Here is a 21,655-nt window from a genome sequence, read left to right on the forward strand (position 1 = left end):
GGCACAGCTGGGCCAGCCGAGGAGGGCTCAAGGTGCTCAAGAGTGGGGGGAAAGGAGTCCTGGGGACTGACCTGGGGAGGCCGCGGCCAGGTAAGGAAGCAGAGGAGGCCAGGAGCTTATTTTCCGGTGCCCTAAGCAGGAGGCCCTGGGAGGCGTGGGGGGAGGGGTGGGGGAGGAAGTCCCCTCCTGGGTAGGTCCCTCCCAGAGGCTGGGTTGGGGCGGGGCGGGCGGTGGAGAGCAGATCTGAGCTCCTGGGCCACCTTCTCACACAGCTGCCCGCCCAGGATCCCGGGAGCCTGGCCAGGTAAGGTGCTGTGAGGGGCTGCGGGGGCACGCTGGCCCCTCCCGCCTGGTCCCCAGCCCTCCTATGGCCACTTCTCTTGACCTCTGTCAGGGCAGGGGGGTCATATGTTTGCCTCAGCCCTCGTGGGCTGCCTAGGTGGGTCCTAGGCTTGGTTCATCCATCTGTCTGACTGTCCCTCTCTCTGTTTTCCCCTGCCCAGTCCTGGGAAGGAGCGTAGCAGTGCCCAAAGGTCCATGTCTGGTTCAGTGGGGCCAGACCGCACTAACCTTGATGGAGCTAAAGGTGCACCCTCAGTGCCCGATCACTGGCACGCATGCACACATGCAGTTGCATGTACAGGCTGGACCCTCAGCCCACCACGCACACAGACAGGGACCTGGCCACCCTAGCACCTCTCTAAGGACCCCTATCCAGAGACTCTGGGCAGCCAGGCCAGCCCCTTGAACAGGAAGCTGACCTCACCACCCTGTCTCCTCCAGGCACTCAGGACACCTGCCCCGGGCCCCATCATGCTCGGAACACGCACCACCTCCGGTAAGCTTCCAGCTTCCAGCTACCAGGCCCCTACACATCCTCCACCCATCCCCCCACCGGGACGAGCTGGGTGGACTGAGTGGGGTTGGACGAAGCCAAGAAGCCCCTCTTGCACAGACCTCCTAAATCCTCCTCTCCAGGCTGCCATTGGCGGGAAGAGAGAGCATAGCCCTACATACTCAATGGGGGCTGGGGCTACCCTTACCGCCCCACCACATGAGGCGGGGGGGGGGGGGGGGGGGGGGGGGGGGGGGGGGATGGTGTGTGCTCTGCTGGAAGAATGAGAGCCAGGAAGTGGGAGGTGGGAGGGAAGCAGGAGGCCCAGGTTGACGGGCTGCCCAGGCCACCAGCTCTGCCTGTCCAGTTGGAACCTCCTTGGGCCCGGGGCCCCTGTAGAACACACTCCCTAATTTGGCCCTCTCCCTCCACCCCTGCCCAGCTGTGCTCCAGCCCCCCTCTCGACCCACCCCACCTGGCAACAGCAGCGAGGAGGAGGCACTGGACACCCGGGATCCGCTGCTAGCCCAGGCAGAGCTGGCCCTGCTCTCCACGGTCTTTGTGGCTGTGGCCCTGAGCAATGGCTTGGTGCTGGGAGCTCTAGTGCGGCGGGGCCGGCGGGGCCACTGGGCACCCATGCACGTCTTCATCGTCCACTTATGCTTGGCTGACCTGGCCGTGGCTCTGTTCCAAGTGCTGCCCCAGCTGGCCTGGGATGCCACCGATCGCTTCCGTGGGCCTGATGCCCTGTGCCGGGCAGTCAAGTACCTGCAGATGGTGGGCATGTATGCCTCCTCCTACATGATCCTGGCCATGACGCTGGACCGTCACCGCGCCATCTGCCACCCCATGCTGGCATACCGCCACGGAGGTGGAGCTCGCTGGAACCGGCCTGTACTGGTGGCCTGGGCCTTCTCGCTTCTTCTCAGCCTGCCCCAGCTCTTCATCTTCGCCCAGCGTGACGTGGGAGATGGCAGCGGGGTCTTCGACTGTTGGGCCCACTTTGCCGAGCCCTGGGGCCTCCGTGCCTATGTCACTTGGATCGCCCTAATGGTGTTTGTGGCACCAGCCCTGGGCATCACCGCCTGCCAGGTGCTCATCTTCCGGGAGATTCATGCAAGCCTGGTGCCAGGGCCGGCAGAGAGGGCTGGGGGGCACCGCGGAAGGCACCGGAGAGGCAGTCCCAGAGAGGGAGCCCGGGTGTCAGCAGCCATGGCCAAGACCGTGAGGATGACGCTGGTGATTGTGATTGTCTATGTGCTGTGCTGGGCGCCCTTCTTCCTCGTGCAGCTGTGGGCAGCGTGGGACCCAGAGGCACCTCGGGAAGGTGGGTGTGGCTGTGGCTAGGGGCACGGTGGGCGGGGGGTGGGGCACGGGTCTTGGTTGCACACACACCTCTACTCCCCCCTACACACACACATCTAGCTGTGGGCTCAGGAGCACACGCATGCTAGCCCCTAGCAGGCACAGAGGGGTGGGGAGTCGCGCCCCTGCCCAGGCACCCTCAGCCCCAGCCCGGACTCCTCCACTCCCACAGGGCCCCCTTTCGTGCTGCTCATGTTGCTAGCCAGCCTCAACAGCTGCACCAACCCCTGGATCTACGCCTCCTTCAGTAGCAGCGTCTCCTCAGAGCTGCGCAGCCTGCTCTGCTGGGCCCGGAGGCGTGCCCCACCCAGCCCAGGGCCCCAAGATGAGTCCTGTGCCACTGCCAGCTCCTTCCTGGCCAAGGACACTTCCTCCTGAGAAGCCAGGGGGCGCCTTCCTTCCAGAGGCTCTACCAAGTTCAGCTGCCTGCCTGAGGCTGGCCCTAGGGGCTACTGGGAGGGGGGCCGATTGGGAATTGGCTCCGGGATTGTGAGGGGCCCCAGAGGTCAGCTCCTTGGTGCCAGGTGTGGGGAGGGGCTGCAGAGTCTGAGGGTGGCACGTAGCTTCCACCCCAGCCAGTGCCTGCCCAAGAGGTCCAGGGTGGGGGTGGGGGGCGCCAGGAGGAAGGAAAGGGGCGGGGCCAGGGGACCTTCCTTTCTCTGCCTCTAGTCCCCCTCTGCCCTCCCTTCTCACTCTCTCCCTGATAAAAGTTGCAGCTCATTTTCCATCCGAGAGTCTCCTTGGATCAGGGTAACAGTGGAAAGACACTCTCAGACCCCCCACCCCACACACACACACCCACACCCACAGACACATGCACAGCTCTGGAACCCGTGAGGCAGGCGACTGAGCCTTCAAAGATGCAAGTCCGCAACCCACACAGCCCTGTCGTGGAGAGCTCTGTGCCAAGGGACCCCTGGTGGAAGGTGTTCCAGTAGCCCAACTTGCTGCCTCTTGCTGATTGCCCTGGCATCTGTCCTGGAGCAGTTGGGGCGCTATGGGGCTGGCCCTGTACCCACCTGCCCAGCCCCCTAATACAGAGAACTGGCTCACACAGGGAAGTCAATGCACAGGTCTTTATGAATGGCTGCCAACACCTGCCAACCCCACCATGCTCGAACCCTCAGCTGAGGCAGAGACAGGCCTGGGCACTGGTGGGCCTGCTTATCTGTGCAAGGGCACCTGCCACCCAACAGCCACTGAAGAGCCCTCACAGCAAAGCCAGGGAGGGGCTTATCCCCAGCCTCCTTCCTCAGCTGCCTCCCCAAGGGGCCTAAGCCAGGGCTGGGGGCAGGCCGGGGCATGTTTGGACAGCCACATGGTCCTCTCTGCAAAGAGTCAAGAGCAGGTGTTTAGCACTTGCTGGACAGGGCCAGGGAGAAGCAAAGGGCCTGGGGAGGGCAGCCGGTCTCACCCGTGGCCGCCTAGGGTGGGGTAGGGCCTGTGAAGGAGCCAGCAGCACCTCAGTGCGGCTTGAGGGGTGAGTCCAGCCCCTGGGGATGGGATGCAGAGGGTGAGGCGGGGGCCCCAGGGCCACGGGAGAAGCCTTTGTTCTTGCCGAGGCGGCTGGAGGCTGGAGGCTTCGGGCTACGGGGCCCGGGGCTGGGGGAGTTGGTGGACCCTGTCCCGAGGCCCTGACGGACAGAGGTCTTTCCCAAGAGCTCCTTAAACACGGAGTCCATGGTCTGTGCCACGGCCTGGCAGAGAGGAGAGAAAGGGAGCGCATCTGGCGAGAATGTCCCCCACCTGTCCATCCACTCCCACCACCCCCAGGTCAGTGTGTTGCCAACTGACCCAGGAGTGAGGCTCTCCCACCCTCTGATGCTCAAGCCTCCACCAGAACTCTCCCCACTCCAAAAACAATCCTTGGCCACCCCCTCTCCATGGCCCCCACAACTGCTGTCCCTCCTCCTTTGCCCAATTTCCCTCCTGCCACTTTTTTTCAGGTGAGCAAGACAGTCGCTGAGCTAACATCTGTGCCAGTCTTCCCCCATTTTGTATATGGGACGCTGCCACAGCATGGTTTGATGGGTGGTGAGTAGGTCCGCCCCAGGGATGTGAACCGGCGAACCCTGGGCTGCCGAAGCGTAGTGCACAAAGTTAATCACTACACCACGGGGCTGGCTCCTCCTCCTGCCACTTTTGGTGTGGCTGTCACAGCCTCCTCTGGAGACAGCAATCCTTAGCCCAGCCCTAAAGTCGGGGCCCCTCTGGCTGGGCCACGGGCCTCCCCTCTTGTCACGCCCTCTCTCTCTCTGGCTGAGATCATAACCACTCCACACCCCAACCCCCTACCTTGGGGGCCTTGGGGACCACCAGCGTGCTGGGGACTCCCAGGTCAGAGTGCACCTACCCCCCACCCGGCCCCACCTGCTGCCTGCCTCCCCTGGGGTCTCCCGGCTGCCCTGCCCCGCCCCCACCGCCTGGCTCCTGCTCCTCTGGCCGTCAAGTCTGTGTGGCCCAGCTCACCCCCCTGTCCCCGGGCTCCTAAGCCTGGCCTTTGGGGCACACCCGGCACACTGCGTGCTCCCTCCCCGTCTCTCCTCAAGCTCAGACTGTTCCCAGGGCTTTCATCAGCCCAGTGCTGCTCACTGGGGGCTGGCAGGTGGGTGCGCTGGGCCCATCGGACAGAGCAGGGAGCCGGGGCTCCCTAGGCTGCACCCCTCGCAGGGGCTGCGTCCAGTACCCACTCTCTCCCTCTGCGAGAACCACTGCCCCATCTGGCTCCCCAGTCAGCCACCCCCTCCAGTCTCTCTTCCATCTGTCCCTTTCATCCTCCCTGGCCCGCCAAGTGCCTGCCACGTCACCTAGCCTGGCTCTAGACACCAGCCCTGAAGTCTGTCCGGGAACCCCTCACCCACACCACTCGAAACTTCCCGCTCAAGAATCAGACATGAAACCCAAATGCGTGAGCCCCCACGTCCCCCTTGACCCAGCCTCTGGGCCCGTCCTTCCCCCCGGCACTCACACCCTTGCAGGCCTACCCCCCCCCCCCCCCCCCGCAACCCTGGGCTGGCTCCAACCTTGGGAGGGAAGAGTTTGGTTCATGAGGGGAGGCAGAGAGTTCCCAGAAGAGGTGCCCCCCCGCCTCACCTTATCCACCTCCACGTGTCGCTCTGGGGAGGCTGGGACCAAGTAGTGCCGTCTGTGCCCAGAGGGGTCCCCGGGTATGCCCAGAGGGGCCTGGGGTAGGGTGCACGGCTCTGGCCTGCAGGGTACAGACAGTGAGCCTGGAGGGGGCTCCTTGGGAAGCTCCTGTGCTAACCTGGCAGTGGCTCCTCCCAAACCCAGGGCGTGGCCAAGGGAAAAGGAACAGGGAAGCTGGTCCAGTGGGTCCATTCTGTCCTCCTTTGGTGTCCCTCACCTGGACAACTCTCTCCCCACTGGGCCCCTCTCCAGCTGGGAAAGCCTGACCCCAGCCTCCTCCGGCCTGGCCAGGGTGGGCAATTGGGGCCACCAGAAGAGGTCTTCCCGAGGGCTGCTTTCCCCTTGCTCACCGATGGATGAACTCCGCAGCCAGGAGGCCTTCTGGACTGCTCACTGGCTCCCCTGAAGCCTGCAGCCCCTGGCCCGCCGTAGGCTTCTCTGCTCTGGGGTTAGAAAGATAGCCTGTCTAGAGTGCTCTTTCTGGCACAGGCTCTGGGGCCAGCGGGCTCAGTGTCGGCCACAAGTGGTCGGAAAGGCTTATGGAAGCCGGGACTCGGGTGGGGGAAGGGCCAGAAACCCAGGTGAAAGGGAAGCAGGGTTGGGGGTTGGAGGGGTTGTGCCGCTCGCTCACCCCGCGGGCAGCGTGATATATTTGTGTGGGATGAGTCCCCGGGCACCGGCGTGCTCGCCCCGCCACCAGTCCCCCGAGGCCCGCTCGTGCAGCCGCAGCACATCTCCACGCTGGAAGGTCAGCTCCTGGGCTGTGCGGCCAGTGTAGGCAAAGCAGGCCACGGCCTCCACAACCCCTTCCAGGTCTAGGGAGAAGAGAAGGTCCGAGTAGGGGGGGTGGAGTGGGCACCCAGGGGCAGGGACAGGGCGGGGCCCTCCTCTCTGCCGCCCTCACCATCCTCCTGGGCTGGGGTCCCAGCTTCCATCTCTGGCTCGTTCTCCCCTGCCAGGCCCTCCAGCTGGGTGTCCCTAAGGTTCAGAGCAGAGTGAGACAGATGAACAGATGAGGGGGCTCCCCTCCGCTGGACCCTCCACCCCAGGCAGCACAAAGAGTGTACCCCAGGCAGCTGGCAGAAGGCGGGGCCATGCACTTCTCGTAGACAGGCCCTGGCAGCAGACTCAGGGGCGGGAAAACCCGCGCAGGCTGCACGATGAGCGTCTGCACCAGCTGGTTCACCCGACCCTGCAAGGCTACTGGGTCCTGCCCAGCAGGCACGGGTAGCAGCGTCGGCCCAAAGCACACGGCCAGGTTGTAGGGGTCCATCATGTTCTCATCGCTGTACTGGGCCAGGCTGGAAGCACACACAGGTCACAGGCAAGGAGCTCTAGTGTCCTCTGCACCCCCATTGTCAGCTGGGTGGGGCTACCCCTTGGCCACCTCGCCCCCCAAGAAGCACTCACTGGTTGAGAAAGGTGAAGAGGTAGCGCAGGACCACCAGCACCGATCCAGGCAGCCGGGCCAGGAGGCGGCTCACGTGCTCCACTCGCTCTGCCACGGCCTCCAGCTCTATGCCAAGGCAGCCACCCCGGAGAGAAGTGGGTGAGTGTGGCCGAGGTCACAGTGAAGCAGCCCCTCCCACCCAGCTGGCCTCAGGCCCTGGCCTCACCCGCAGAAGCCAGCAGCTCTCCAAACAGGTCCGGGGGGAAGAGCGGGGGATCCAGGCTCCGGAAGTAGAGCTTCAGCACCCCTGCCACCGAGTCCAGGTCGTGGGCTGTGCAGCCTTCCACTAGTGGGTCCTCCCCTGAGGGCGACACGCAGGGCGAGAAGTTTGATCACATGGGCTCTAGGGAGCCCTCCACCCCCGCCCGGCCCAGCCAGTCCCACCTCTCTCGAAAGCGTCGCGGATTTCCGAGACCCGGGGCTGGGCACCAGACACCCGGAAGATGCCCTCGTGCTGCAGGCCTGAGAGAGGACGAAGAGCCAGTGGGCGGAGTCCCCTCCCCATCCCCTCTGGGACCGCTGCCGGGTGCTGGGTGCCAGGCCAGAGGCAGGAGGGCCGGGGTCTTGCTTACCATTGAGATTAATGAAGCGAACACAGCTCTCCACCACCAGGGGCACGGGTTGGCCAGAGCTCTGGGGACAGAAAGGTGTTCACTCCACTGTGGACATGTCACGTCCCACCTCAACATTCGCTCGCTTTTACTTTCTCTTAACAAGGCATGACGATTGTGGGCAACCAAGGAGGCCACCAGCCCATGGCTCCTCAGCTCCCCCCGGGGGTCTGGTATCCCTGGTGCAGGTTTAGGGAGACCCTGACATGTTATTTGCTGACCGTTTATTGCTGGCATGTGAAAACGCAATCGAACTCTGTAGGCTGACCTCGAATCAAGTCACACTGCAAGTTCATTTAAATAGACTGTTGATTCGTTTGAATGTTTACGTATATAATCACATCATTGCAAATAATAGTGGTATTTCTTCTTTTCTGATCTTTCTTCTTTCCCTTATTTCACTCTCTAGGACTCCCAGTACCATGCTGGCCAGAAGCTCATTTCTCACCCTGAAAAATGCTGCCACCAGAGGCTTTCTGTAGATGTCTGGTACTAGCTAAGGACACTCCCTTCCATGAGTGGAGGCCTGGCAAAGGCCCACCCAGGAAGGGACAGTTAAACCAGTGGTTGGCAACGGGGAACACTGGAGTCACAGGCAGCCGGGCTGGCGAGAGACCAGAATATAGGGGGAGGGCCTGCCCTCAGCTGGAGTGTGAGGCAAAGCGAGTACCTGAATAAACTTCTCCATGTCTCCCCCGAAGAGTTTCTGGTTATACTGGGAGGTGGGGCGGGGGAGGCGGCTCTTCTGGAATCTTCTCTGTGTGTACTGGGTCCTGTGGTAAACAGGAGCTGGCTCTGAGGGGAGTGGGCATAGAGAATAGGATGCCCCACCCCCAGCCCAGCCAAACAGGGCCCTGGAGCTCGAGAGTTATTCCAGAACCCACTGGGCAAAGTGGGAAATTGAGGCCACAGAAGAATGAGTAGCGGAGCTGGGCCCCAACGAGAAGGAAGGTGGGGACATCACAGCTTGGCCCCTGCAGAAGCCCGGCACCTGGGAACAACCCGGCCCTTATGAAAGACTCACCAAGACACCTCTCGCTCTCCCTTGTCACCTGGGGAGGAGAAAACATTGGTGTGCCTCTCGGGCCAGAAGGTCCTCAGTGCACCGCAGAGAGAAAGGCTCGGCCTGAAGGCCAAGGGTGGGATGGGGGCCAGGACCCTTGCTGGGTCATTTCCTGCATGCCACTCGACTTCTCTGGGCAGACTAGGGTTCCCAGGGAGGAGAGCTGAGAGTAGGTGACGCTCCTGGCCCTGGGGGTGGGGAGGAAGGGGCCGAGGGGGCCAGGAGCGGGACCCACCTCGCTGAATGGCCTCTTGCAGTTTCTCATGCTTGGCCTGCAGCTTGGCAAGGATGCTCCGTCCACTCAGGTACTCCTGCAGCTTCTGGGAAACCCCAAGAAGAGCCCGAAGTTTTAGTCCCAGCTCTGGGCCCTCCCTGCGACCCGGCCCTGCCTCCCCAGGCTAGCTCTCCCCACCGTGATGTAGAAGGTCTCAGTCTCCTGCTGCTGGCCCCGCCTCCGGCTGGCCTGCCGAGCACCCGGATCTGAGCTGGTGGACTTGAGGGACTCAGTGGAGGGGCTGGCCTGGAAGGAGTCAAGCACATCCCCATCTTCCGACGCCACCACCTCCAGCAGGGCCTGCAGTGTGGCCTTCAGCGTCTTGTTCACCTGGGGAGAGGACAGCAGCAGGGCAGGAAGAAGTGGTGGACAGGAGAGGGACAGGAAGTCCCAGTCAGAAGGAAGGGGGAGGGGAGACCATGGGCACCTGGCTCCACGTCTCCAGGTCCCTGTCCCCATGTACATCTCCTGGGCCACTCATACCTCCTCTGTCTCGATGGTCTGTCGGTCCAGGCGGCTCTGGATATTCTGGGCTCTGGGCAGAATCTCATCCCGAAGCTCCATCTCAACCTGGATCTCAGCCACCTGTGGAGGGAAGTATCCAAGGGGCTGAGGGCCGAGCCTGGGGACATTGAGTTCAGACATAGGAGAGGGCCTGGGCAGTGGGCACCAAGGTCTCTGCGAGGTCTCCGGGGCATGAGGGAGCCAGGCACATTTCCACTGCCTCAGTGGCTGCCGTATAGGACCACCAGGCCTGACGCCTAACACTCCCGGCTCTGAAGAAGGGTGAGGGCGCCTCTGCAAGGAAAAGGAGCACATCATGCCCACTGGGCCCTGGGCACGGACGCTCACAGCAGCACTAGGCATGGTCGCCCAGTGCTAGAAGCAACCCAGGTGTCCGTCCACAGATGAGTGGACAAGCAAATGGGGTGCGTCCGTATGGTGGAATGTCAGTTGGCCACAGAAGGCAGGAGGTCCCAGCGGCTCCCTGCTGCTGTGCGGGTGAATCATGAAGACGTGCTGCTCAGTGAAAGGAGCCAGACACAAAAGGCCACTGTCGTACGATTCCATTTACATCAATGGTCCAGAAGAGGCAAATCCATAGTGACAGAAAGTAGGACAGTGGGTGCCAGGGGCTGGGGAGGGGAAAGTGACAGCTTAATGGGTCCGGGGTTTCTTTTTGGCTGTTCTGGAATGAGATGGTGGTGGGGGTCACACAACTCTGTGAATATACTAAAAACCACCGACTTGTACACTTTGAATGAGTGAATTGTATTGCATGTGAATCATACCTCAATAAAGCAGTTTATTATCAAAAAACGAATGGTCAGAAGGGCTGGGTCTGAGACAGAAGAGGAAGGGCCCAGCCAGACCTCCCCTGTGGAGAGGAGAGGGCAGAGAAACCGTTCACTCGAATCAAGCGCAAGTAGGTTCCTCGTGGCGAAATGAGAGTGGCTTTGGGAAGTGAGGAATTCCTCACTTTGGAACATGTAAACATCCAGGGAACTCGGACATCAAGTTAAAAGTGAGAGTGAGGACTTCATCTATCCACAGCTGACTAAAGGCTCCCTGTAGGTCCCACCGTAAGGGGCGCACACAGGTGCAAGTCACAGGGACACCCCGGGCAGAGCGGAGATGACGACCCGCGAGAGATGTCAACAGGGCTGTGGAAGATGGAGCCTGGTGTATCTGCCTGAATGGAGCCCAGACAGAAGCCAGCCAGAGCGCGCAGTTGAACCTGGGAATGCTCAGGAGACCGAGGCAGTGAGTGCCTCCCAGGGGCAGGGGGCATGGAAGCCAGGACTGGTTAAAAGTCTATCTAGGAAACAGTACAACGGTTCCTCAAAAAATTACACATAGACTTCTATAATCCAGCAATTCCACTTCTGGATCTGTCCCCAAAAGGAGGGAAAGCAGGGTCTCAAATAGATACTTGTACACTTGTGTTCACAGCAGTATGATTCACAGTGGCCAAAAGGTGGAAGCAATCCAAGTGCCCATCGACAGGTGAACGGATGAACAAAATGTGGTCCATCCACACATTGGAATGTTATTCAGTCTTAAAAGGAAGGACATTCTGATCCGTGCTACAACCTGGACGGACCTTGAGGACATTATGCTGAATGAAACAAGTCAGACACAAGAGAACGAATAGTGTATAATTCCACCTGTATGAGGTCCCTAGAGTAGTCAGATTCATAAAGACAGAAAGGAGGATGGGGGTGCCAGGGGCTGGGGGAGGGGCAGGGGGTTCGTGTTTCCTGGGGACAGTTTCCATTTGGGAAGATGGAAAGTTCTGGGGATGGATGGTGGGGATGGCTGCGCAGCAGTGGGAATGTACTTAATGCCACTGAATTGTACACTTAAAAATGGTTAAAATGGTACACCTTATGTATTTTTTACCACAATTATAAGAAAGTCTATCCAGGCCCGAGGGAACACTGACATTAGAAGACCCGCAGCCCCAAACCCACACAAGTAGCAGAAAACTAGAGATTTACTCTCGGGAAATGATCAGTCAGAGGGATTCTGGACTCAGGGACACTAGTCACAGCTGAAGAAGGGGACAAAACTCCCTCCTGATGAGAAAGAGCAGAGCAGCAGCCGCCAGCTGGGGCTGGCCAGGTGCTCACAGCTGGGCCTTGGGGTTGTCCTGTTGAAAATGAGGAATGTCACAGAGCACATCAGACAAGGCCACTCTGTGACCATGATGGGTGAAGACAAGAACTCCATCCAAGCCACAAAGAAGACCAAACTGCCCTCTGTCCTGGCTAATATGCACTGACGGCAGCTTTAGCCTCCCTTCATCCCGCCCACCCCCCATCTTCTAGATAATATTTGCTAAGACACCCAGTCAGAGTTACCCCTGCTTCCTGACAGCATCCAAACCAGGGCCAAGCCCTCCCCCACTGCCCCTAGCCCTAGCCCAAGTCCTACAATCCCTTCCAGCACCCTCTTAGCAAGACGCGCCCCCCCCAACCCTCGGTCTCTGGGCAGCAGCGCTCTGAGCCCCTGCCTCACGCCCTGTGAGGAATCCTGCTGCCAACCAGCTCTGCTCACGGGCACGGAATCCTGTCTCCCTCTTGGCGCCTCCTCCTCAGGAGGGATGCTCTAAGCTGGAAGACACAGAGTGAAGCGAGCTTTTTAAAACTGCAAGCAAACAGAGAAAATGCAGGGAACAGAAGCAAATGTCAAGAAAACAAAAACGAACATTTCAGAAAGATTTGAGAAGATACTGTATCCATGAAACAAGAACAAAGGGTTATTTTAAACAGGAGTTTGGGAAGCTGGGAAACAGAACTTAAAAAGAAAAAATCAAAAATAAATTTTCTTAAAAAACTCAAGAAGGGGTTGGAAGAGATAATTAGAGAAATCGCTAAAGAAAGCAGAATTAAAAGGTATAGATATGGGAAATAGGAAAAAGAAAAGACAAGGAAGTTAGAGAATCCACCCATGACGTCTGGCGTCCAATTACAAGAATTCTTGAAAATGAGAGAAAAGAAAATTAAGGGGAGAAGATTATTAAAGGATTATTAATAACATGAGCCCCAAACCGAAGGACACAACTTTCCACACTGACACTGCCCACTGGTTGCCCAGCACCGTGAAGAAAAAAGGATCCCCAGGGCAGGGCAGGGCAGGTCGTCACAACATTTCACAACCAGGGGCAAAGAGACTATCCTAACAGCCTCGCTTGTAACAACGCCTTTAACATTCTAAAGGGAAAATGATTTTCAACCTTGAATTCCAAAAAAGAGGAAGATACAAGCCCCAGGCCCCAGAGGGTGTGCCGCAGGAGAGCATGGCAGGGCTGCTGAGCAGGACCCCTCGGCTCCAGCAGAAGAGAATAGGGACTGGAGGGACTGCACGGACAGCACGGAGGGAGCACTGTCACAGGGAGGTGGGGGCGGGCTGATGGTCCATGGAAGGAAGTCGGTGGAGGCTTTGGAAAGTTGCAAAGCAGCTCGCAGCCTGCTGTGTTCTGTGCACACCTGGATGGAAGCACCAGAAGCAGCAGGGAGCAAACTGGAAAGCAGCTGTTTCTGGGGAGTGGGAATCGTGAACAGAAAGGGGGAGTGAGAAAACTCCTGGGTGCTGTCATAAGACTTGAGGGATGCTGACTTTTTCAACTATTACCTTGGTCAAAATACACATTAAAGAACTAAAGGCTCTGTCAGCCCAGTCCATGCGCAATGCCCATTCGGGCAAACTGGTAAAAGACAAAAACAGCTCAGAGGCAAGTAAAAAGATGCCTATATTTTACTGCTTGTAAGGTTTATTTCCCCCAAGTCTGTATTGTGAAATGTCTAAAATATACAGAAGAATTGCGAGAAGAGTTGATGGAGACAGCTGTACACACTGGTGATCATTTTGCTGTTTGTAGTTGTAGGGGGCAGGGGTGTGAGTTCCCTGACTGAACTGCAGAAGTTTGCTTGCTTCAAATGCAAGTGGGAGACCTCTAGTGAGCCTCATTTGCCTGGAGGCCGCTGAGAGCAAAGTGGAATTGCTTCGCCTCACCTCCCCTTCCACTGAGCACCACACAACACAAAGCCCTCGGCTGGGGCATTAAGTGGCGGGGCAGTCACCCTCACCTCATCCCCGTCATGGGGCTGGTAGTCAAAACGCAGCGGGGGACAGAAGGCGACCGCATGCACCTCCAGCACCTTGGCCTTGTCCCCTGGAGGATCTAGGGCCTCCACTGCCTCTTCCAGGCTGCCCAGGCCCTGCATCTGGGAGGCTTGGGTACGGCTCTCAGCAGCTGTGTAGCTCCGGAGCACCTGCCCCAGGGCCAAGTGGAACCCTGTGTCACAGCACTGGGGAGGAAGCAAGGACACAGCTCGGGTGGGTCCCAGTGCCCTGGGCACCAGCCCCCGGCCCGCCCAGCCAGCACTCACATCCATGAGGTCCAACACATCACGCAGGTAGTAGTTGCTGACAGCAGCATTGACACTGGCCAGGCTGAGCAGGTACTCGTTGCGCGCCTTCGTGCACTTCAGTTTGTGCTCCAAGAACTTGGCCTGACGCTGCTCGAGACCATACAGGCACCCCAGGGTCATCCCTGCTGCTGGCCAGGAAGCCCCCAACTGTGGCCTACCATGGAACTCCCACTCCCATCCCCTCCCACACTGTCTCCCCTCCCCATGTGGACAGCTACGCCCCATGTCCCACAGGCCCCTCAAACAACACAGCCCAGAAGTCCTATCATCCTCCCCAACCCCGCCCTGCCCCACACAAACTCTCCCGTCCAGGGCCAGCAACTCCTGTTCCGCTCCAGTTCTGCCCAGCTTGGCACTTCTGTTCTGGCATTTCTGCCAGCCTCAGCCTTCCCATCCTCTCTTCAGGAGCCACCTCAAATGCTCTTTCTCCCTGCATGTCACCAGATCACCCATCCTACATGTCTTCTCGCCCCTCTGAAACCTCACAGCACTGTGTGAGGCAGGGACGGGTGAGTGGAGGGTCCCCAGGCTTGGGAGCATGAAAGCGCTCTTTGCCTCAGCTGGGCTGGGGGGGACCAGCTAGGAGCACGGGGAAGACTGCATCGGGCTGTCCTAGACCCAGTGACTGTTCTCCTGTCCCCTCTGTCTACCACCCCAGCTTGGGGAGCCCTCCAGAGCCAGCAGGGCTGACCAGGCCCAGGCCCACCCCTTACAGCCTCACCAGAGGTCTGCGGCTCTCCCCTCCCTAGCCCTGCCTTCCCCCTCCATGCACCACCTCCCAGCAGATGCTAGTGAGGACTGGGGACCGGCAGGGACAAAGGCCAGGAGCCAGCACCTTCGGAGCTAGACAGTGCCCTCCAGGCCCACCTTCTCCACCAGCCGCCCTCCCTTCTTGAGGGAGCTCTTGCGGAGGGGCCCTGCTTCGGCGGTGGCGGTAGTGGCGACGACCGTGGTGGCACTCCGGCCTGCCCGCTTCTCCTCTTGCCGCTCGGCTTCCCGGAGCTTGGCCTCGGCATTCATGCTCTCTGTGTGGTACACCTGGTACGTCTTCTTGGCCTGCAGGGAGGCCCAACGCCAGGCAGCCCTGCTGAAGGCCATGGCCACGGCCAGCCTTCCCCCCCCTCCTCCCGGCCCATCCGGGACTGGGACCGGAGAGCTAGGCGATCCCACATGAGCACTTAGCCCGACCCCCCTGTGCCCAGAGCAGGGAGAGAGGGCCATGCTGCGGTCCTTGAAACCCAGGTCTCTCCTGGACACCCAAGCCTACTCCTCGAGCTTGGCATGGGGAGATGTGATGGCATGGCCTCCCTCTAGTTAGGGTGGGCCCTGTCCCGTCCTCACCGTCTGAAGCTCTGACACCACCTCCAGGAGCTCCTCCTGCAGTTCTTGTTCCAAATCCTTACTCTGGGGAGGAGGGGGAGTGTGACCACAGGACTGCCCCAGTGTGGCACCTGCTGCCCTCCTGCTGGCCGCCACACCTTAGCTCAGCACTCAAGGTTCCACCCAGCTCCCTTCTGCCTGATGCCCGCCTGGCCTCCCATGCCCTCCCAGCCCTGACGCCTCTGGATTGAACGCCCACGGGCTGCCCCTGCTCGATCCCAAGGCCGTGCACACCTCCTGTGTCCGGGGCAGGGGCCTTACCTTCTTGACTATGCGCCCCACATCCTCAGCGATGTGACTTAAGCGCTGGGCCAAGGGCCCGGCCAGTACCTCGCTGAGGGCCGCACTCTCCCGGCTCTGCTGCCGTGTCTGCTGCAGCAACACGGCCCAGCAGTGCAAGGGCGACAGGAGGGACGGCTCCTTCCTGGGGGCAGAGGGGCACTCAGACCAGGAGCAGGGCCTTGGGCCCTGCCACGGCCATCCTGCCAGCCAGTACCTACCGGAAGCTTTGGTGCTCCCGGCTGCTGCCCCCTAGGCGGCCTCCTCGGCCGGAGAAGCGCTCGGCCAGCTTGTCCAGGCCGCGGGAGTACTCGAGCTCCACATCGGCCCGCCGCCGCATGAACTCAGCCAGCTCCTGCAGCAGCTCCCGCCGCAGCTCGCCCTGCAGCTCCAGGCAACGCAGCTGCTCGCTCAGCTGCCAGCGCATCTCTACAGGGGAACTGTGGCTCAGGCCTCGGTGGCGGGGCCCGGGGGTGCAAGAGGCAGACACAGCCCCCGGTCCCGTCTACCCCAGGGGTGAGGGCTGGGGCCGAGGAGGAGGAAGGAGGCTGGCTTCCTGGAAGACGTTCCGGGCTCAGCCATCCAGCTGGGCTGAGGCTAAAGGGAACAGGCAAGGCCCAACCCATTGAAGAGGAATGGGAGGGAAGGCTGTTCCGGGGAGGGGGGAGAGCCACGCGAAGGCCCAGGGGTGAGAGGGAGTGGGGTAGATGCGGGAGGGTTGGAGCCGGTTGTGATGGTGGGAACCTAGAGCAGCCCCAGCCCCATCCTGTCCTGTCCCCAGCCAGGCGCCTTTCACTTGGGCTTCCCATCACTCCCTGGTTCCTGGAAAGCCCCCGAGTTGCTTCCCCTGAGACTTCCTGCCCCTCCGGTGCCCAGGACTCCGGGTAGGGCAGCCTACCCTGCAAACACATAAATGCACTGGCTGCAGTGAACTTGCAGCCTCAGGGCTGGGAACTCTGCCCTCGGCCCCAGGGGCAACGGCAGCCCCACAGTGCAGACTCCCCGTTTTCTGTCCCCAGGGCACTTCCACCCCCACCTCCTGGCAGTGAGAACCACACCCAGAGCCCTCACACTGCTGGCTTTTGACAGCTTATTGCTGGCTCGATTTGGCAACAACACCGCTTTCCTCACACAGACCTAAAGCAGAGAGCTGCCTGAATGACAAGCTTAAGCAACCTACTGCAAACATTTTTGCCACTCACTGGGTGCCCAAGTGGGCACTGAGGATCCCAGGTCAATAAGGCACTGTCTTGGTTTCTGGCAAGTGGGTCACCCATTCACTAATCTCCATCCACGTGCCCAGGGAGGGACATTAACTGATTTCTTCATTCAGCAGAATGTTGATTCTGTACCGAGTCTGTACCAGGCACATTCTAGACACAGATACAGTGGCAAAGAGGGCTGACCGAGTGCCTGCCCCCACAGAGCTAGGATGGGAATGAGGGAACAGACACATACTAGAATGTCCAGGAACAAGGGGTGCTGATAAGGCGACCACAGCAAAGCAAGATCAGAGCAGGAGGTGGGGACGGGGACAGGTTCTTTTAGAGGAGGGCGGTCAGGAACAAGCAACTTTGGAGTAGAGAGCTGAAGGAAATGACAGAGGGGCCGTGGAGACATGTAGGGGGAGAGTGTTCAGGTAGAGGGAACAGTGAAGGCTACTGGGGCCAGTGTGGCTGAAGCAAGCTGTGCCGGGGAATCTGAGAGGCCAGTGGGGGTGATGTGACCTGGCTTCGCTCTCAAGGCCCCCTCGGGCTGCCATGGGGAGCCGAGGCGGAGGTCAGATGACAGAGGGAAAGCACCCAGCCCAGTTGGCAGCTATGGCACCAGTCCAGGCAAAAGACAGCAGGGGCTCGGACCAGAGAGCCAGCCTGGGAGGAAGGGAGAAAGTGTAGGACCCGAGGGGGCTGTTTGAAAGGACTCTACTGTGAACAGCTCGGTACTGGTACTGTTTGGATTTCTGTCTCACTACTGAATTCCCAGGGGCTGTGAGGTGTGTGGTGGCCTCTGTGGCTTCTGCCTGCCTGGCATCGCCATCTTCTCTGATTTCTCTTTGGAGACTGTCCCCTTCTTATTCACAGCCCCTGGGTCCCTCTCCCTGACTCAGCATAACCCATCCCTCGGCCCCTCCACCCCGTCCACCACCAGGAAGGGCTCAGGATGGGACCCGGGGCCAGAGTCCTCACTCTCACTGGAGCACTCTCTTTTCATCAAGGGGTCAAGCTGAGTAAAAGAAAACCCGTGTGTGTGTGTGTGTGTGTGTGTGTGTGTGTGTTGGGGGTGGGGGGTGCTTCCTGACAGCGAAAGCAATGCAGAGCAGGGCAGAGGCAAGTGAGAGACCCGGAGTCTCCTTATACCATCCGAGGCTGGGCTCCAGTGCTGACTCAGCTCCACAGGCCAGGTGGAGTGTGCTCTAAGCCACTTGCAATCAAGAGAGTCTTCATTGAATCAGAGTAACATTTTTTGGATAAAACTAAATTTCATTTCATTCCTAGAAAGGTCTGCTATCCCAGTTCACCTCACCTTCTCTGGCATCTGCCCAGCCCTCTCGGAGCAATAGTTCCCTGGGGAGCTATCACAACTGCACAGTGATGAGTGGACCAGCACGCCAAACTGTTCCATTTCTTCTTCAGTGCAGCCACACCTCAGTCAGGATGCAGACACGTGCACTGGCTGGTGTCAAGTAGGAGACTTGTGAATGAGCACCATCTGGGCACAGTGAGCTGGTGCCCAGCCCCCCGCCTCTAGGCTGTGTCACTGTCTGGCTCTCAGGTCTCAGCTCAGAAGCAATCATCAGGGAACCCTTCCCTGACCACCTCCCAAACTAGGTCTGGCCCTCTTCCCACCCCTTTTCTTGACATCCGTGCTTTCCCTTTATAGCAGTCATCATCACCATTGAAATGAACTGCATGATGGGTTGTTTACTCTCTGTCTCCTCCACTAAACCTGGGAGCCGTAGGCGGGCAGGGACTGGTTCTCTTTTGCTCAGCACTGAATGCCCAGGGCCTCGGACAGAAGAGATGCATACAAACATCTGTCAAAAGGAAGGGACTCGGGCCCCACCAACACTTCCTGCGAGCAAGGCATATGGTCTCACTTCTGCTGACAAGCAGAGCAGAAGAGAAGATGGCCTCCCAAACCGCGACTGTGCTGACCTTTCAGAATTTAGGGTGTCAAGACAGTGATCCTGTTTTTCTAGCATGGTAGGAAGTTTCTTTTTGGGGGGCGAAGGGATGGGGAACAGAAGTTAAAATGGCTGGAGACCCAGAGCAGGCAAGGACTGTCTTAAAGACAGACTTACTCAAAACCCCAATTCTCCAGTGTGAATTAACTGACCCGTATTTGCTGACTGAAGAGTTTCCAAAGTCTTTCAGCCTCATGACATTTTGGGGATACAGGATGGGGATCCTTATCGCCATCAGAGAAACGACGAAGGTAAGGTTTGAAGAACTGGCTCACCCTGCATACAGTCACCTAAGCTGGCTCTGGGTAGCAGGCCACCTCTCCCAGCCCTGGAGGACTCGTGCATACTTTGGTGTAAATTGCTTGCATTGGATATTTACGTTGGAACCTGCATCTCTGGGTTGAAAGGAACTTCAAGGGTCATTTCATTCTACCTTCTAGGAGCTGTAGTGCTGTGTGACCATGAGCAAATTTACTGCTCCGCTCTGAGCTTAAGTTTCCTTCATAGGTAAGACAAAGCAATTGAGAGTGATCTATGAGGTCACACATCTGAAGGTACCAGGAAACCTTATGGCCCCAAACTGCTGATGCTTGGATGCTGCCTTCTTTCCTCTGCAAGAGCTACCACACCCTGAATAAGACCATCAGAAGCCATGACTAAGAATTTGCAAAGCTGATTTGCATGTAATTTGCACAGTGTTTACCAGAATCCAAAGAGGTCTACTCTCAGAAGACTGCAAAGCTGGCCCTGTTGAATCTCTCAGCCCAAGACTCACTGCACCAGCTTGACGCAGAGACAGCGGCCCTCAGCTCTGAGCCACCTCAGTGCCCAAGGGAGGGCAAAGGGACTGAGCTACAGAGACTGGAGTGGTTTTAGGGCAAAGCCACCACTAATCCATCCACTTAGGCACTCGGACTCCCCTACCTGACCACCTCAGCAAAGTCAAGGTGTTCGATTTCACTCTGCCTAGAATGCCACTTCTGGGGGGCACCTTAGTTCACCCGGTGCCCCCTTTCCCTCCTCAGGCTCCCTGGGTGAGGTGTAGGGAGAACCAAGAAGGGCAGAGCGACCAAAGGAAGACAGGAAGGGACGGAGGGAGGGAGGAAGGGGGAACAGCGGATGGTTAAGGCCAAAGGGGCGGGAGGGGGTGGGCAGGGGGCTCTGGCTCCCTTCCCCAACTCCCTCCAGAGGTCGCTGGGGAAGGGCAGCGGGCCCTGGGCCAGCGGCGGGACTTTTCGGGCTCTCCCACAACCCTCGGGGTCTCCGCAGGGAACCGGGCGGCAAGCGCCCAGTGCCCGCTCACCTTTGACTTGCGTCTCATACTCTGCCTGCGGCCCCCGCTCCCGGCGCAGCTTCCCGTGCGTGGCCATGGCGGCCAGGCGGCCGCGCCGTCGAGCCCCGCTGCTCCCACGCGGCCGCGAGCCGGCCAGGCGCTGGGACCTGGGGCTCTGCAGCCAGCACCCTGCGCCAGCCCCGCCCCGCCCCGCCCCCAGCGGGCTCCCGGGGCTGGGCGGCCCAGGCTCGGTACTTCCCTTGAGGGGCTCCTGGGGTGGTTTCGCTGCGGCCGCAGGCCAGCCCGCCGCCCCTTCGCGCCGGGCGCTGGGAGCGCACCTGGGCTGTCTTGTGCCCTAAGCTCGGCTGCCACGCAGCCAGGGCCGGTGTGAGAGCTCCACGGTGCCCAGCAAGCGGGCACCCTCTGGCTGCCGTAACCCGCCCCCACCTCCGGAAGGCTATCTGCTCACCACTGCCAGACCGTACCCTTCACAGCATGGCTGTTGGCTCTCAATGCCAGTGGGCAGAGACACCATAGCCGCTTCAGACCCTGGACTCCTCTGGATCACCTGCTTCTCCCAGACTCCCAGGACATCAGATGGGGCCCACCCTTCCCAAGTCACAGCCCTGAGTGATAAGCACAAGGGGCTTGGAGACTGGGTGGGAAGTTCCCAGGATGGTAGGAAGGAAGGTGGGCATCAGAGAACAGAAGCTCAGCGGTTGTTCCCTCTAGGCTCCCTTGGTGGGGGAGGGCGGCAGGGAGAGCAGGGTTCAGCTAAGGTTCCCTTTCTGCTCAACCCCAAAGGGAGGAACAAGCCTCATTTCCCCATAGGTGGTTACCACTTCCTGCTGCCGGAAGAGACTCTTCTGCCTCCTTTCCCCTGCAGCTCGCACCTGCCCCGTCCTCGGCCTGGGGAGCAGGGGCAGCCATTCTCCTGCCCCCTCAGAGCAAGGCCTTAGCAAGCCTGGGTGCAAGTCTTGGGACCTCCCTTATCCAAGGGTCCTGGAGATTCCCTCCACTCCTCTCTACCAGCTTGAAGCCACAGGGCAAGAGCTTTTCTCCAGTAAACTGAGGAGGCAGGATGCAGGTGGCAGGTGACAAGCCAGTCTAGACAACAGTCTTCAGCTAGGTGACAGAAGAATCTCTGGGGTACAGATAGCAGGAGAGGGGTGAGGCAGTTAGGCTCCAGACTCGTGCCGGGGGAGCAGGCCTGGAAGCACTAGTGCAATGGGTCCAGGCCTGTGTGTGCATGGATGTCAAAGTCAGGCTCTGTGCAAATGTGGGCACACGTGACCACGGCCTGTAGCTCTGAGACGGAGGGGAGGCTGTGCAGGTACTTCCTGCCTTTCAACTATGAACAATTCTCTTGCCCAGAAGGGGAAAACATACCTCCTTGGCTCCCTGCCTCCCCGCCCCAGATGAAGGCCCTTTTCCAAGATGCCATGTGTCCACAGGGCCTGGGGATGGAAGGCCTGGGGAGCTGGCCAAACCCCAGCAGGCCCAGGACTTGGACTTCCTGGAGCTGGTCTCAGCACACCACCCTTCATGTCCTCCAGCAAGGTGGACGAGCCTCCTGCCCCTTCCCGCAGCACACACACGCGCACCTGCCCCCGAAGCTGCTCCCCTGTCAGGAACTCATGCCCCTCATCAGCTAACCCCAACACACCTTGCCCCCTATCTTCCAACCGAGCCCTGACTGGTTCCGAAAAGTCCCTTACCCATCCAGCAGAGCTAGGCCTAGGCTGAAGCCCACAGGAAACTGCTGCTGAACTGGCCTCAGCTCCTTTCAAATGCCCTGCTCCATCCTTTTCTGACTCCAGAAATACTCGCCTGATACCCCATTCAGTCACTGCTCTA

At 59.6% G+C, this 21,655-nt stretch overlaps 2 protein-coding genes across 7 annotated transcripts; one reads left to right on the forward strand and one right to left on the reverse strand.

The window, feature by feature from the left end:
- Positions 1-208: 208 nt before the first annotated feature.
- On the forward strand, positions 209-8,084 carry AVPR2 (arginine vasopressin receptor 2). Of its 2 annotated transcripts, none has more exons than XM_070503155.1 (4): positions 209-304; positions 784-838; positions 1,278-2,162; positions 7,818-8,084. In XM_070503155.1, exons 2-4 carry the CDS (start codon positions 814-816, stop codon positions 7,859-7,861), a joined length of 954 nt encoding a protein of 317 aa, XP_070359256.1. In that variant the 5' UTR covers positions 209-304; positions 784-813; the 3' UTR covers positions 7,862-8,084. The 2 variants fall into 2 exon arrangements, with proteins under 2 accessions (XP_070359256.1, XP_044619779.1); XM_044763844.2 differs by lacking the exon at positions 7,818-8,084 and adding an exon at positions 2,373-2,929.
- Positions 3,262-20,081, reverse strand: ARHGAP4 (Rho GTPase activating protein 4). Of its 5 annotated transcripts, XM_070503152.1 has the most exons (23): positions 19,829-19,948; positions 17,865-18,014; positions 15,563-15,770; positions 15,324-15,486; positions 15,024-15,086; positions 14,550-14,738; positions 13,641-13,769; positions 13,338-13,559; positions 9,229-9,330; positions 8,884-9,075; positions 8,707-8,791; positions 8,433-8,460; positions 8,079-8,181; positions 7,370-7,430; positions 7,182-7,259; positions 6,964-7,098; positions 6,758-6,863; positions 6,415-6,648; positions 6,252-6,325; positions 5,979-6,162; positions 5,698-5,790; positions 5,294-5,408; positions 3,262-3,897 (listed from the first exon to the last, which is right to left on the reverse strand). In XM_070503152.1, exons 3-23 carry the CDS (start codon positions 15,766-15,768, stop codon positions 3,664-3,666), a joined length of 2,796 nt encoding a protein of 931 aa, XP_070359253.1. In that variant the 5' UTR covers positions 15,769-15,770; positions 17,865-18,014; positions 19,829-19,948; the 3' UTR covers positions 3,262-3,663. The 5 variants fall into 5 exon arrangements, with proteins under 5 accessions (XP_070359253.1, XP_044619773.1, XP_044619774.1 ...); XM_044763838.2 differs by lacking the exon at positions 17,865-18,014 and having other exon boundaries at positions 19,829-20,081; XM_044763839.2 differs by lacking the exon at positions 17,865-18,014 and having other exon boundaries at positions 13,338-13,523; positions 19,829-20,009.
- Positions 20,082-21,655: the final 1,574 nt, after the last annotated feature.

Source organism: Equus asinus, chromosome X, assembly GCF_041296235.1.
Source record: "Equus asinus isolate D_3611 breed Donkey chromosome X, EquAss-T2T_v2, whole genome shotgun sequence".
In the NCBI taxonomy this organism is placed as follows: Eukaryota; Metazoa; Chordata; class Mammalia; order Perissodactyla; family Equidae; genus Equus; species Equus asinus.

Coding starts and splice junctions, on each gene's coding strand:
- AVPR2 (XM_044763844.2), top strand. CDS start 814: ATGCTCGGAACACGCACCACCTCCG. Junction 839..1,277: donor CGGAACACGCACCACCTCCG/GTAAGCTTCCAG, acceptor ACCCCTGCCCAG/CTGTGCTCCAGCCCCCCTCT. Junction 2,163..2,372: donor CCCAGAGGCACCTCGGGAAG/GTGGGTGTGGCT, acceptor CCACTCCCACAG/GGCCCCCTTTCGTGCTGCTC.
- ARHGAP4 (XM_044763838.2), bottom strand. CDS start 19,895: ATGGCCACGCACGGGAAGCTGCGCCGGGAGCGGGGGCCGCAGGCAGAG. Junction 15,487..15,562: donor CGGGAGCACCAAAGCTTCCG/GTAGGTACTGGC, acceptor CTCTGCCCCCAG/GAAGGAGCCGTCCCTCCTGT. Junction 13,770..14,549: donor GAGGGCGGCTGGTGGAGAAG/GTGGGCCTGGAG, acceptor GGTCTCGAGCAG/CGTCAGGCCAAGTTCTTGGA.